The sequence below is a fragment of the Falco rusticolus genome, chromosome 4 (genome assembly GCF_015220075.1).
Source record: "Falco rusticolus isolate bFalRus1 chromosome 4, bFalRus1.pri, whole genome shotgun sequence".
Classification (NCBI taxonomy): Eukaryota; Metazoa; Chordata; class Aves; order Falconiformes; family Falconidae; genus Falco; species Falco rusticolus.
In genome coordinates this window covers 75,780,462-75,793,962 of record NC_051190.1, presented here as the reverse complement: position 1 = coordinate 75,793,962, position 13,501 = coordinate 75,780,462, and the positions used below count along the sequence as shown (strand labels likewise).

Genomic DNA, 13,501 nt, shown 5'->3' with positions numbered 1-13,501 from the left:
AGAGAAACATTAGACAGAAGATTAAGACTAGGTACAAGACAGAAGAATTGTCTGAACAAGGATATAAAAGCAGGGGGGAAAAATATTCAAAACTCCTTGTTATTTGGAAGGTCAGTTTAGCAGTCCTCTGTTTTGAGATCAATGCAAAGAGAAAAGCTGCAAAAAAAACCCCTGTTGGAAATTATGCAGAAAATACGAGGACTCTCTGTACACATGTTTTTGTTTTCAGAATTTTCTTTTTAAAAAGGCTTTTGTTAAATCTTACCTGAGCAAGCCTAGTACATCCTCAGTTACAGCTTCATTCAGCTCTTCTATAAGTCTTTGTGTAGATTTGACTTCATCATCTATAAATAAATATGAATAATTTGTAAACACTAGATGCACAACAACTTTTCAAAGGCCTAATTTCCTGCCTCAGTCACATTGCCTCTTCGGCTTTCTTTTGTTCCATCACACAGACTCACTTATAGTAGAACTGCATTTCAAGAGGAGGAAGTGGTAACAAATGGCTTTGGTGTGTTAGTGATGTCTAGAAACTTTACAGAAACATACTGTAGGGCAAAGAACTTACGCCAAAAAATTATGCAAGGGCAAATTATGGGATGACACAAAAAAACCCCATCATGATAACATAAAGCTCACTATGGCAAAGAAGTAGTAGCAAAGAAGCTTAACTAATGTGGGCAGGGAGTCAATGCAGGAATTCAAAGAACAGAGAACAGAACAAGCCAAAAATATTTTGCTGATGCATTTGCTTATTATTTAGTAAGGAATACAACTGTGTATGTTATCTTTTGTATATTTCTTTACATTAATTCGACCCAATACAAATGGCAAAACACGAGTACTTTCTGTTCCTTCTTTTATATTATTTTACTTTTGTTTGCTTTTTAAGTAAACCAATAATAGACTACTTGTAATGGGGTAAGCAATGTTGGTAAAAACCACTACAAAATGTTCTACAAAAACAATTATTGGATAGCTACAGCACAAACTTTGTGATTTTTTTTTTAAAGACACTTACATATCATAGAGCTTCACTGCCATAATTTTGGCCAAGTTACCTGCTTGTTGAATTTTCAAGGTCTGGAGCTCCAGTTGAGCATGTTTTTAAGATCATTCATCTCTTGCAGGTGACTACTTACAAGTTCCTCTTTAAGACTGCAAAGAGCACTCTCTTTTTCTGCTTTCAAGCACTCACGAACCTGGTCTACATGAGCTGAATAAACCAGGGATAGGCAAATGCGCTGTGCTTCCATCTGTAGCCGTAAATCAGTCTTTGAATAAAAAGACACATTTTACAATGAGTGAGAAACAGGAAAATAAAAAAGTCCCATCTTAAATTTCTGAAATCAATAGCGTTGAATGGAATACTGCATATATGGTATACTTTAGGTAAATTTAAATATACAAAGGTTGGAAAATTGAATTGTAACAAAATAGTGTAAGACTTCTTAAATTTAAACTAAAAATTGAACTAAAACCAACGAAACTCAATATGCTCCAATTACTATTTTGCAGTGATAAAAACTCAACAAATGTTACCTGATGAAGTGAAAGCACTATCACCACCAAAGTAAGCTAAGAAAGCTCACTCCAAATACAGGAAAGAAGACCGTATTATTAGTAGACCTTAAAAACATTGATTTCCACGGCTTGTAGTTCTAGCCTGCACTTTTGGTTATTGTTTAGGATATGCCAATAATGAGCTACTTAGAGTTCAAACCTGAACATATTTTTATAGACACTTCTGGACCATAATGATTTTTTAGTTCTATGGCAGGAAATTGCAAGACCCTTATTCACATCCTCATAAAAAACCCCAAACAAATATTACACAGCTGTAGCTTTTTTCTATAATCTCAGAACTGTTTCCAATGTGGCTTTACTTGTGATTTTATTTCTTAGGAAATGAATGAACTACAAAACAACATAGAAGTAGGCAATGGTGGTATTAGTTCACTGCTAGGTGCATTTTTAGAACATGAAAAATAGTAGACTTGTTCTCATCTATTTCTACAGAAAACTTGGTTGCATACTTCTTGCACCACGCTATTCAACTTCATCACTGTATATAAATTTAAAGGCAGATTTATGATTCCAGCACCTAATTAAATACTGGTAATTCAATACTTCGCTATTTTTACTAGCAAATTACAATCCTTTCCATACTACCTGCAATTCATTTACAATACCAAAAAATATGAGAAAAATTTCTCCAGAAAAACTAAGAGATTGGTAACAATCACATGACACGTAACTTATCTTCACACGCTTCTCTTCTCACATTCACATCCAGATACATTTCTTAAGAAGTGGTAACAGCATACACACAGAGATCTTGATGATTGAAGATTAGTTTTTCACAAGCTTGATATTTCACAGGTTTGACAAAAGATAACTGAAGAAGTTAAGAGTTTCACTATCTCTATATTGTTTGAATTGACTACTTAGCAAGTTGAAAAGCTAATCACAGATTAAATTACATCCTGAATAAGTTTTCATCTCAAGTAGGTTAAATCCTATATCAAAGTGTGAAATGTTACAGGCCTCTTCTCCTTACCTTTTTTTGTTGTCATTGTTGATCTAATTAAATGCAAGGGAAGAATATTTCTTTCACTGAAAAACATTATCTTCATACACACTGAGTACGATTACCATTCTGGTCATTCAAGTAACCACTTTCAACCACCGGCTACACTGCCACACACACACAACCACACATCTGTACTTCAAAGTAGCTAATAGGAAAAACATGATGCAAATTTCCAAGTGCAAGGTCCTACAAATTTTCATAGGTAAATTATTTTCTACACTGCTTTATGTAACATACCTGTTCTGATTTTAAGGCATCCACTTGCTGCTGAAGAGTATTATGTTCACTCTGTGCAATGGCTATTAATGATGTTTCATCCGTCAGTCTGTCTGTCACTCCATGCAAATGTTCTACAAAAGACTGCTGTTCTGGTTTCAACATTTGCTCAACTTCCTTTCTTTTTGTTACCTCATGACTGGTATCTTTATCCAAACCTAGATTTCCTCTTAGATTTATTCTTTCATCAACTTTATTCCTTGGACCAGGGGTTTTATTTCTACTTTCAGCTACTGGAGCAGCAGTCTTTAGAGATTTTCCTTTAGAGCATTTTGTCTTAGTGACATTACTACTCCTAATTCCTCTCTGAGCATGGCTAATTATGACTTCTAGTTCTTTACATTTTGCTACAACTTGTTCTTTCTCATCTTTTAAGGATTTAACTTTTTCATTTAAATGACAAATTTCACTATGTTTTGACTTCAACTGTTCCGAGAGATCCGAAAGTCTCAGGGATAATTCCAGTTTCTCACGCTGTGTAACCTCGAGCTTTTCCATAAGTTCTGTCATATCTTTCCAACGTCTCCAGCCTCAAATGTGTCTGCCCTGAAGACCTTGATTTCTTTACTTCCTTCAAAATCAGAAGTTTTAGTCTTAAATAAAACCAATCTATTGCTTTGCAAGTGGTGAAGTTTTTCATTCAAAGCTTTGAGTTTGCTTTTATATTCAGCTTCCTGCTTATTCTTGGTCTCTTCTAACTCAGTTTTTGCCTTCAGAAGACTTGCACATTCTTTCTGCAGCTCTTCACAATCAGCTTCAAATTTTTTCTCGGTAAATGCAAACACACTCTTCTGCCTTTCAGTATCCTCTTGGAGTTGACCATTTTGGTTTTTAAGTTGCTCATTTTCAGTAATCAGCTTTTCTACCGTTTTTTGCAAGTCCAAAATTTCTGACTTAGAGCTAACACTGTTGTTAAAAATGACATTTTCTTCAGAGCTTACCAACATACTTTTTAATTTCTCTTCCAGAGATTTGTTTTCCCCCTTCAGAATGTTATTTTGCCTTTCAAGTTCTGAACACTTTTTTTTAAAGCTATCTTCTGTCTTCCTCATTTGTTCCTGCATCAACTCAGTTTTAAGCTGCAGCTCCTGAATTTCTTGTTCAAGGGTACCTTTTTCCTTTTCCTCCTGCCTAAGCACTTCAATCTCATTCTGCAGCTCATGGATTTGAAGTGTCATTTCTTCAGATCTAGAATTCACAATAGACTGCTGTAAATCTTTTAGGTTTGAAATCTCTAATATCAACTGATTTTGCTTTGTAATTAAGTTGTCCTTTTCGTATTGCATGGCTTCCATCTTTTGACTCATTTCATTTTGTACCTCATCTAACTGCTGTTTATGATGCATATTCAAGTTATCTTTAAGGTTTTCCATGTTCACCATGTGCTCTTTTTGTAAGTCTTCTTTAAGTCTGGAAAGTTCCTCTTCATGACTAAACAGCAGCTTTGTTCTCAGTCTCTCCAATTCTGCTTCTTGAGATTCAGCCATTCTGTCCAAAACCGCATCCTTCTCCCTTTCTAGCATTTCAAGTTTTATTTTGTAATTTGTGACTTCTGCCTCATGTTTTAATTCCAATTCCTTCCTAAATTCAGAAGCAGAATCCAGCTGAGTTTTTAAATCTTCAATCACAATCTGGTATTTTTCAGCTTCATTTAATCTACATTCCATGTCCACTATAGTCTGTTTGGCTCTTTGAACCTGCTCTCTTGAAAAATTCAGCTCTTGGAAAAGATCTTCGATTTTATTTTGTTGAAGAGACTTCTCAGCTGAAATGACTTCCATTTGTTGTGACAACTCTTGCTTTATTTTTTCCCTTTCATTATCAGCATCTTGCAATTTTACATTCAATTCATTAATTTTAATATTCATTAAATGCATTTGATCTTCATTAACATACTCATTCAAACACAGACCTGAAGTTTTCTCCAATTCTACTTTTTGTTGCAAAAGACGCTGTTCTATTTCCACTGCATGTTGCTTAATTAATTCTTGCTTCATTTGTACAATCTGCTGCCCATGCATTTCATCTAATTCAGCCTGAAGTTGTGCCAGTCTCCTTTGTGTTTCTAATTCCATTCTTTGCACAATGTCAGCTTCAGACTGGCTGTCTTTATAACATCGTTTCTGCAATTCTTCCACAGTTCCCATTAATTGTTTTATTTCATCGGAACACTGCCTTTCTTTCTGTTTGTAGGTGGCAAGTTCAACTTTCATGTTACTTATCTCCTGGTTCTTTAGTGAAATCTGTTCTTTCAATTCTTCAAGCAATTTACTGACATCTGATAATTTTTCCTTAAGCTGAAATGAATTTTTTTCTTCTTCTCCAAGTTTTGCTTCCAGCTCTCCAACTAATGCTTCTTTTTCCTGTAGTTTACTCAAATCTTCTCCCTCATTTTTCTGTTTTTCCTTTAAAAAATGAGCAAAAACCATGTTCTTATTTTTAGTTCATCTGAACATATAAGAACATTTATAGACTTAGCTATTAAACACAATGCCTTTTTTAGAAGGCTAGCGATCATTTATAAGAACTAAATATAAATTATTTGTTGACCTCATTTAAAGGCTTTCAGTACCTTTGGAATAAGTGACAATCCCTGCCCCCGCAAACAAAGGAAAACAACCAAACAAAATCAAAAAACACCAGTTACTTCCATTTTCCCCAGTTGTGCTCTGATACTTTAAAAAAAAAAAATAAAAATTGGTACAAGCTTTGTCTCTTGTCACTGTTAATGATATTTTATTTTTTTAGGAACTTTTAAGATGTTTTCTAGGAAGGATAATAAAAAAAATTACACGAAGAAAAGAACTGGTTCTTTCCTTAAGACAGAAAAGACTGTTCAACCAGGTTATTTTAATTTTTTTTCCTAACAAAATGATCTAATTTAATCAAGACATTCTAATATACAGTATAGTTTCATAATTTGTTGTAAATATTTCTTCATTTTTTTAGAACATGATACATATTACTGATTTAAAAATTTCAGGTTTAAACTATGCATGTATTACGTGTTAGTTAACAGAAGCAGTCTTAAATTTAAAATTAGGTTAGAATTAAAATTAAATTAGAAAAATCTTTGTATGCATTATATACAGCACGCTCACAATCTGTGATTTGGCCCTTATATTTCAAAGCAACTATAAAATCCTGAAAGGAACAAACAGATTAGGAAAAGTGATCTTTCTAGTAAGGAACATACCATTTCATATGCTGTGATTTTGTCTTGAAGGTATGTAATCTGCACTTCAAACTCTTCATTCTTTTTTTGGTAATTCTTCAACAGACATTCTTGTTCTTCTAGCTGTTGCTGATGTGAAATTATCTGTTGCTTGGCTTGCAATAAATCAGCAGCTGTGCAACTATGGCTGGTGTTCCTTAGTGCTTCACTTGCCTGCAACTTGAATGTTAAAAAAAATAAAACTTAAAATACATCAAGTTCTTCAGAAACAGCTTGTACTACATATAAACAATATTTTTATTATTATTTTTTAAATAATGTTATTACTGTATTAAAAAATACATACAAAGAGTGATCTTTATTTTCTTCTTCCACATCACAGGCCTGAAGACTATCGCAAAATTTTAGAAGGTCTTTTAGGAGGTACTGATATAGCCTTATTCATTTGGGATGGCTAACCAATAAAAGATATTCAATATTAAATCATTTCATGGTGAGCTAGCACAGGACAGCAGTGTCTCAGAAACATTTCTAAGTAGTAAAATGAACTAGTTGCAATTACTGTCCCCATAACCAGATTTTTAATAATAAATAACTCAGGCTTCAGAATATAATCCACTTGAAGCTCAAAAGAGCTTTATAAGGTGCTTAAACAGCACAAAATACTACAATATCAACTGCAACACTGTAAACTGTGGTCACACAGGCTAACAGAGCACCTCAGTCACTAGTGCTTTTAGAACAAATGCTTCTCTGAAACTTAACTTTGTTATTTAAATTAACTTCTAATAACACCACAAGAGGCAGGTTTTACCCAAAAATACAGGAAGGACTAGAGCATGAAGTGGTGGGGCCCACCAGAGTTGATGACTGGCTGTTTTGATTTCAAAGGGAACAGGCTGGATTTCTGCCCAAAGCTCTGGGAGCTAATTACACAAGTGTTTTCCCCTAAAATAACTGTCATTACCCAGTATTTATCAGAAGCTACTACCATATACTATGAAAGAAAACAGCCTAATTTTTACTATTCTATAGTGAATTAGTACAATAAACCAGGTACTTTAATGACAACTGTAGGACCCTAAAGTGACTGCTGATCTACATTATGAGAGCAATTCTTCAAAAATGCACAAAAATTCTGTGTTTCTGAAGGAAGTAGCCTTTTATGGACCATCCAAAGTGACACCAATTTTCAAAAACCGATAAATATTGGTAGCACTGTAACTTACATGCTGAAACTGAATTTGCAGTTTTTGACTTTGTTCAGTAAGCTCTAAGAACTCCCTCATAGTTTCATCCTTTTCTTTCCGTGCCTGCTGTAGGTTAGTAGTGAGCTGAGTGATAATGTCATCTCTTTTTTTGATAGCAGCTTCAAATTCTTGCAGCTACAAAATATAAAATTTAAACTATTAGTGTACCTTAAAAAAAAAATACTAGCTAATTCTAGTTAATTAGAAATTCATCCCTACCCTCTCAATTTAAAAGATGTCTCACAGACCTACTGGAGCATTTATGTTTTCACAAACCCTATTTATAAAAATTTCAGAAACAGAATTTCCCCCCTCACCTAACAATATATGACTTCTCTTTATCAAAGAACAAAATCTGAACCTTTAAGAAGGTTAATTGCTATGTATTTAACTTGCTTTTAAACTAAAAAGTGTGGCCACATAAACAAACCATCATAAAGGAAGCCAGAGTAATCTACCTAATAGTGTTTCAGCAATTTTGTACAACTACTCATGTCCACACACTTTTCCCACAATAAATGCAAGTTATATCACCTTTCACTGAAAATGCAATAAATTGCATTCATCATACTAAAAGTATGTAATAGATACCATGCAGTACTCTACATTGTGAACCCTGAGAAATTATTCATAACTACATGAGAAAATCAGCTCAAGCTGCAAAACTTACACAGTGTACCTAACAGATGAATCTTTTGTAATTTGTAATGATGAAGAAATGACAAAAGTACAGAAAAAAATCCTTTGCAACTGTTTAACTTTTTTTGTAGGATTACAATCAGGCCAACAGGAATTCCACAATACTAATTCCAACTATTTTACGTGCAATTACATAAATACATGTGTTACTTGGTTAAATGTCTATTTGAACTTATTTAAAGACTAGTGGTATCTTCATCTCTACATATTGCAAATTTCTTAAAACAGTTATAGAGGATGACTGATGGTTTGTTCCCAAACTGTTCCCCAAAAGAAGCTTCTCCAGGTTACACCCTGAGTCTCGAAGTTAAAATTGTAATGCTTCCAGATAAAGCTTACTGATTTAGAGGATAGGGACATTATCAGGGGATACAAAAAACAGAAGTCCCTTAAACAAGCCAAACTATGCAAAGAATTTGAGGAAATTCCTGTAAAGTTCTTTTCACAAGACTGAACTCCTACTATAAAAGCACAGACCTAGTAGAAATACTAGATGTTTGTTATAATAGAGAAAATTAGGAACAGATCAGACACTTAAGTATGTCATACCTTTCCTTTTGCATCTGTTCAAAGAAATTGAATTAATAAATATCTCTGTTCCAATCCACACACTGTTATGATAATTTTCAACTTTTATAATTCAATCTTTTTCTATAAACAACAGGCAGAACTAAAGCAACAAGGTATCTTCCACACTCCCCTTTTACAATTCTTTTGTTTCTTCTGAAAAACAAGCTATATGCATTTCTCAACCGAGATAATATGCACTGTACTACTATCATAAAAAAACATGCTGCAACTATTAAGATATTATTGTACCACAGCCTGCTTTGCTTTAATATATTTTAATTTATTTTTAAATAGTAAACAGTCATTTAAAAAATGCAAACATTTCCACTTTCAGCTTTTTCAGGAAAATCTAGCAGTAGTCACAATTGTGAGAAGCTAGAATTATGTTTATGTTCTTTGTTACGCTGTAATTATTACTATTATGTTTAGCAACACAGACAAAAGACACACTAATCAGAAGCTGAGTTTGACTTAAAATGCAACACCAGAAATTCACCAACAGACAAAGGAATGGTAAACCACCTCCTCCAGGGCAACCAACAAGATCAGTCTAGTATGGTGGAAAAATACAACATCCATTTTCACAGAAAAATACAAATGAAAGCAGAAAAAATTATAACTGTGCAATAATATGATTGCAAAAATGACAATATTAGAACAATTTCTGTAGTAGTTTGCAACAAATAGAAAAACACAATGATGTGACTTTAATCCAAATTAAAAGAGAGAAGTAAGACATGAAGCATGACAAAGCACTGCTTCCAGTGCATTGCCACACTTGCTTGAACTGGAAGAATATTCTTTACTTTACAATCTAACTTTAAATTCCAATGGCATTTCTAAAGTACAAAATACTTCCCTGTAATCCCAAGATGTTTATTGAAACATTCTGACACAGCTGCCTTGTATTCCAGACGTGAAGTCTGACAAAATATCTTTTTCGTTCAAGGATCAACTAGTTATATTATTTCTTAGGAAGTAAAACCTGAGGTTTTTTTATCTTGGAGCAAAAGAAAGGTATTAAAGAAACGCAGTCTTTGCACAACTAGAGAAGAATTAGGGCTCTCCTTGAAGAAAATTGTCTTTGCATTCCTGATTTGAAGAAAGTCACTTCAAAGACAACTGGAATTTTAGTCACAAAATACAGAGAAGCAAGACACACGATGGAAATGCCATTCAAAGAAACAGAGTGCATAGTATTGATTGAAAGAAATTATGTGTAATTCTGTATCACACACTGACTGCATTGTGAACAGCTGCCATTAAGTGTGAACTCTTTCAGGTGATGCTCTGCAATTTTGCATGTAACCAAGTAGCAAGCAGAAAGCAACATAAGGTAATTATACCTGTTGCAATCCTTCTGTACCATAAGCTGCCCTCATTTCTTCTAGCTCTCTGTTTAGCTCTTCAATTTCTTGTTGTTTCCCAGCCAATTCATCCTCCATCACCTCTAGTTGCATGTGAGAGTGCTGCATTCCATACTCAGAACAAATCTCTCCAATTCCAAATTCTTCTTCCTAAATCAATCCAAGTTCCTTAACACGCCATTTTTTTATGCTTTATCACAGTAAACTAAAATATCAAATGCCACCTTAGAACATTAACATACAAGACAGCATCAAAGATCTTATTGCCATGGTAACCTCTTTTGTTAGTATAATTCACATCTCAGAAGCACTAACATAAAGCATTTCTGCCAGTTCTGCTTTATAATCTTAGCCTTAATAGAAGTAGTAATTTGTTTTTAATTTCAAGTTTAATGACACACTATATTAAAATATAATAAATAATGTAGATGCAGAGCAGAGCATGCAAAATAAAGTATTAGTCAGCAACATAGGTTTTGTTCAGAACAAATTGTTTTGAGGTTTTTAGTATTTACCATTAGTATTATCATTCAATTTGCAATACTGTACCCTGATTAAGTCTGCAGGTATAGCTGTTCTTGTCACAAAACTGCAACCATTTACCTGTATAAAGACAATTTCTAAATACATTATTATTTGAAATAAACCTTGATTTCTATTTTCCATTCATTTGAATCTTTTGTGGGGATTCCTGCAGACCAACAGGAATTTTTATGCTACAAAAATTTCATTTGAAATACAAAGTAGCTTTATATATAGTAAATTGCATCAAAGTAAGCATATGTAACAGGTAAAACACCCAAAACTGCAAAAATGGATACTACTGTCTAAAACCAAACCCCATATTTTGAATTTAAACATCTAAAGAAAGCAGAGGGATTCAGATTTAAAGGTCAATGCAAAGCTTTATACTTAAAATTATTAAAATGCAGTACTATTGCATTTAAAATTGTTTAATATTTCTCTATATTACTAAACATAGTTATGCATTCTAAACGTTATTTATACGCCCCCAAGATTTACTCTTTCTGAAAGTCACCAATCTCTCAATAGTAGATGAAAGGCAGTATCATAAGACTCTTATCCTCAATTTGAAGGAATTTCTTAAAATTGAAAGAACAAGGCAAAATTTATGCATTTAACATAAGACATTTGGGGAAAATCCTCTTTCACCCACCTCACACTGCAATCCCTTTCAGCTTCTGTGAGAATTTTGGTTCTACACACTGTGCAAACCAGTAAGGACAAATCTCCAAAAGGCAAGCAGAAGCCCAAGTGGCAGTTACAGGTCAAAAAACCACCTCCAAATGAAAAGAATTATGTTGTGTACTTCTGGGTAACCATAAAACAGACAGGCAGGCTTTTAAAGGAGCAGACCAATGTTTTAAAATGAGAACGCAGTAATAGCTGTACTTCCCCTCAGAGCTTTCTATTACATCAGAGCCTGAAACAAAATAACGCTACTTGAGACTGAAAGGCATGCATCACAGTGTTTCAGACCGGAATACTATGTTTCCATGAAAGAAAGAAGCTATACTGCTCAGACTTTTGCCATAGTCTAGATTAGGGCTTACTTACAAAGGACTATTACGCCTGAGCAAAGCAATAAGCACAGTTAGAAATGGGATCGATATAGTCATCAAGTTTGTATTAAGAGAATGAATAAACTTGCATTAGACAAAAATTTGCAGAGCTGACACAGTGCCCTTTCAATTCCTGGCTTCCAGTAAAAAGGAAGACAACACAGGCAGATTATTACTTTACTTTAGAAAGAATTAAGAAAATTGCAGTAAACAGCAGTCCAGGCAACTCACAGAGGCACTGCACATCGCTTGTGTATTGCCAGATGTTCGCTCTACATTCAGACATACAAGCATCTACACAACGCCTGGCACCAACGTCTTTATTCAGATTTTGGGGCATGTCCCAGATTAATAACACTAGTAGTTTAACAGAAACTCTATTTTGAAACACTTTTCCTTTTTTTTTTAACTCCCATTTTATTTAGGCTTAATTGATAAAGATGTAGTATAGGATTCTTGTAATCTACCACAGTGGACATGCTTCTCTTCCTGTGAACAACAAAGACTCTTAGTTGCTTTATAACAAGCGCTGCTAGGAAAGACATAAAAGCCTTATCTCATTAAATGTTCCAGACTCCTCAGCAGCTGAAATTTCTACAAAAGACCTTTCACTTATAAAAGGGATTTTGCTATATTCATTCAAAACAACTGCCTGGAACTTCAGAAATCCTGCCTCATTTCACAGGAGCCTAACTCTTAGAGATCACAGAAATGAACCACAGTAATACGGTAGTCCATGCTATTTCTCATCTGGTACCTTCTCCTTTCAAATGCCTTATGCCTTCTCTTAAAGTGCAAACTGAAACACAACAAGACAACAAACTGCACTGCAATCCATGGAAAAAGCAGCCAAACCACAGCAGCAGGGTGCTGTGCACATGGGAGACTCAAGAGCAGCCTGGCAACTTCTAGCACGACAAGAATCCTTCTGTGTCAGAACAGACAAGACAGTTGGGGCTGAGTTACTACCTTCAAAACATCTTAATTTAAAATTATTTTTTCACTTATCTGCAATATATGAAGACTGTAATCCAGATGTCAGCTTCAGCATTAACATCTGTTTACAAAAGGCCTACTGAACTTCTGTGTTTTCTGTCATGGCCCCAGTAGTTTACCCATATAGAGATTTTCTGCAAGCCCATAAATACTACTGATGTAGATTCTTAGAATTTTTTTTCTTTTAAAGCTTTGCAGTTCACCTTTAATGCTGAAACATCCTTATGATGCGCTTAGTTACATACCCCAGCAAACAATCAAAGGTGTAAAGAAACAATCAAACTGCATCGGATTTTAAGGTAATGGAAACAAGGAGTAACCAGAGCTCTAGATACAATTGCATAAACAAAGTAAGAAAAAATTAGATTTTACAACACATTAGCTGCCCAGGAGCAACTGTTCTGGTGAACAACAGACAGGAAACAAGCGAAGGTTATAGAAGTCATTCAATGGACATTCTGATTTTTTTCTTCCTTGTTTGTATTTTCAAAATAATTCACAGAAACAGTATTTACTAATACAAAGTAAAATAAAATTTGTAGTCTATTGGCTAAAAATAAAGGTATTATTTATATTGCATCAGTAAATACATATGTTTAAAACAAATTAATCTTCCAGAAGAACACAAAGAAAACCCAAGTTCCACCACTGAATTAAGGCAGCAATTCATGACAACTGCCACCAGGGGGCAGGATTACACTTACGAAGTCACTGTACCTCTTTTAATGTTCCTTAGACCTTGGAAGACTTGAAACTGTACCCCAGAAAGAGTAGCAATAATATGTAATGTGCGACTACTTATAACATTAATGCCAGTACTACAGAGATCTCCCTTTATCAATAGCTAATTCATGCTCAGCATACTGTTCAATCACTGGCAAATATAAAAAATGCCCTCAATACAACTTATTACAGACAGGCAAGAAGACTTCTGATTAATCAAGTGCTTTGATTTCGTAGTAGAAACATACAGAAGTATCTTTGAATGG

General features: G+C 34.2%; 1 protein-coding gene across 1 annotated transcript in view; it reads right to left on the bottom strand.

Annotated features, from left to right (window-relative positions):
- The window catches only part of AKAP9 (A-kinase anchoring protein 9), a 120,729-nt gene that overhangs the window by 67,039 nt on the left and 40,189 nt on the right, over positions 1–13,501 (bottom strand). The window contains 10 exon segments of the mRNA XM_037386447.1: positions 266–285; positions 288–344; positions 1,065–1,103; positions 1,106–1,277; positions 2,834–3,390; positions 3,393–5,277; positions 6,069–6,266; positions 7,277–7,432; positions 9,913–10,083; positions 10,483–10,536. Coding sequence (XP_037242344.1) covers positions 266–285; positions 288–344; positions 1,065–1,103; positions 1,106–1,277; positions 2,834–3,390; positions 3,393–5,277; positions 6,069–6,266; positions 7,277–7,432; positions 9,913–10,083; positions 10,483–10,536 — 3,309 coding nt within the window.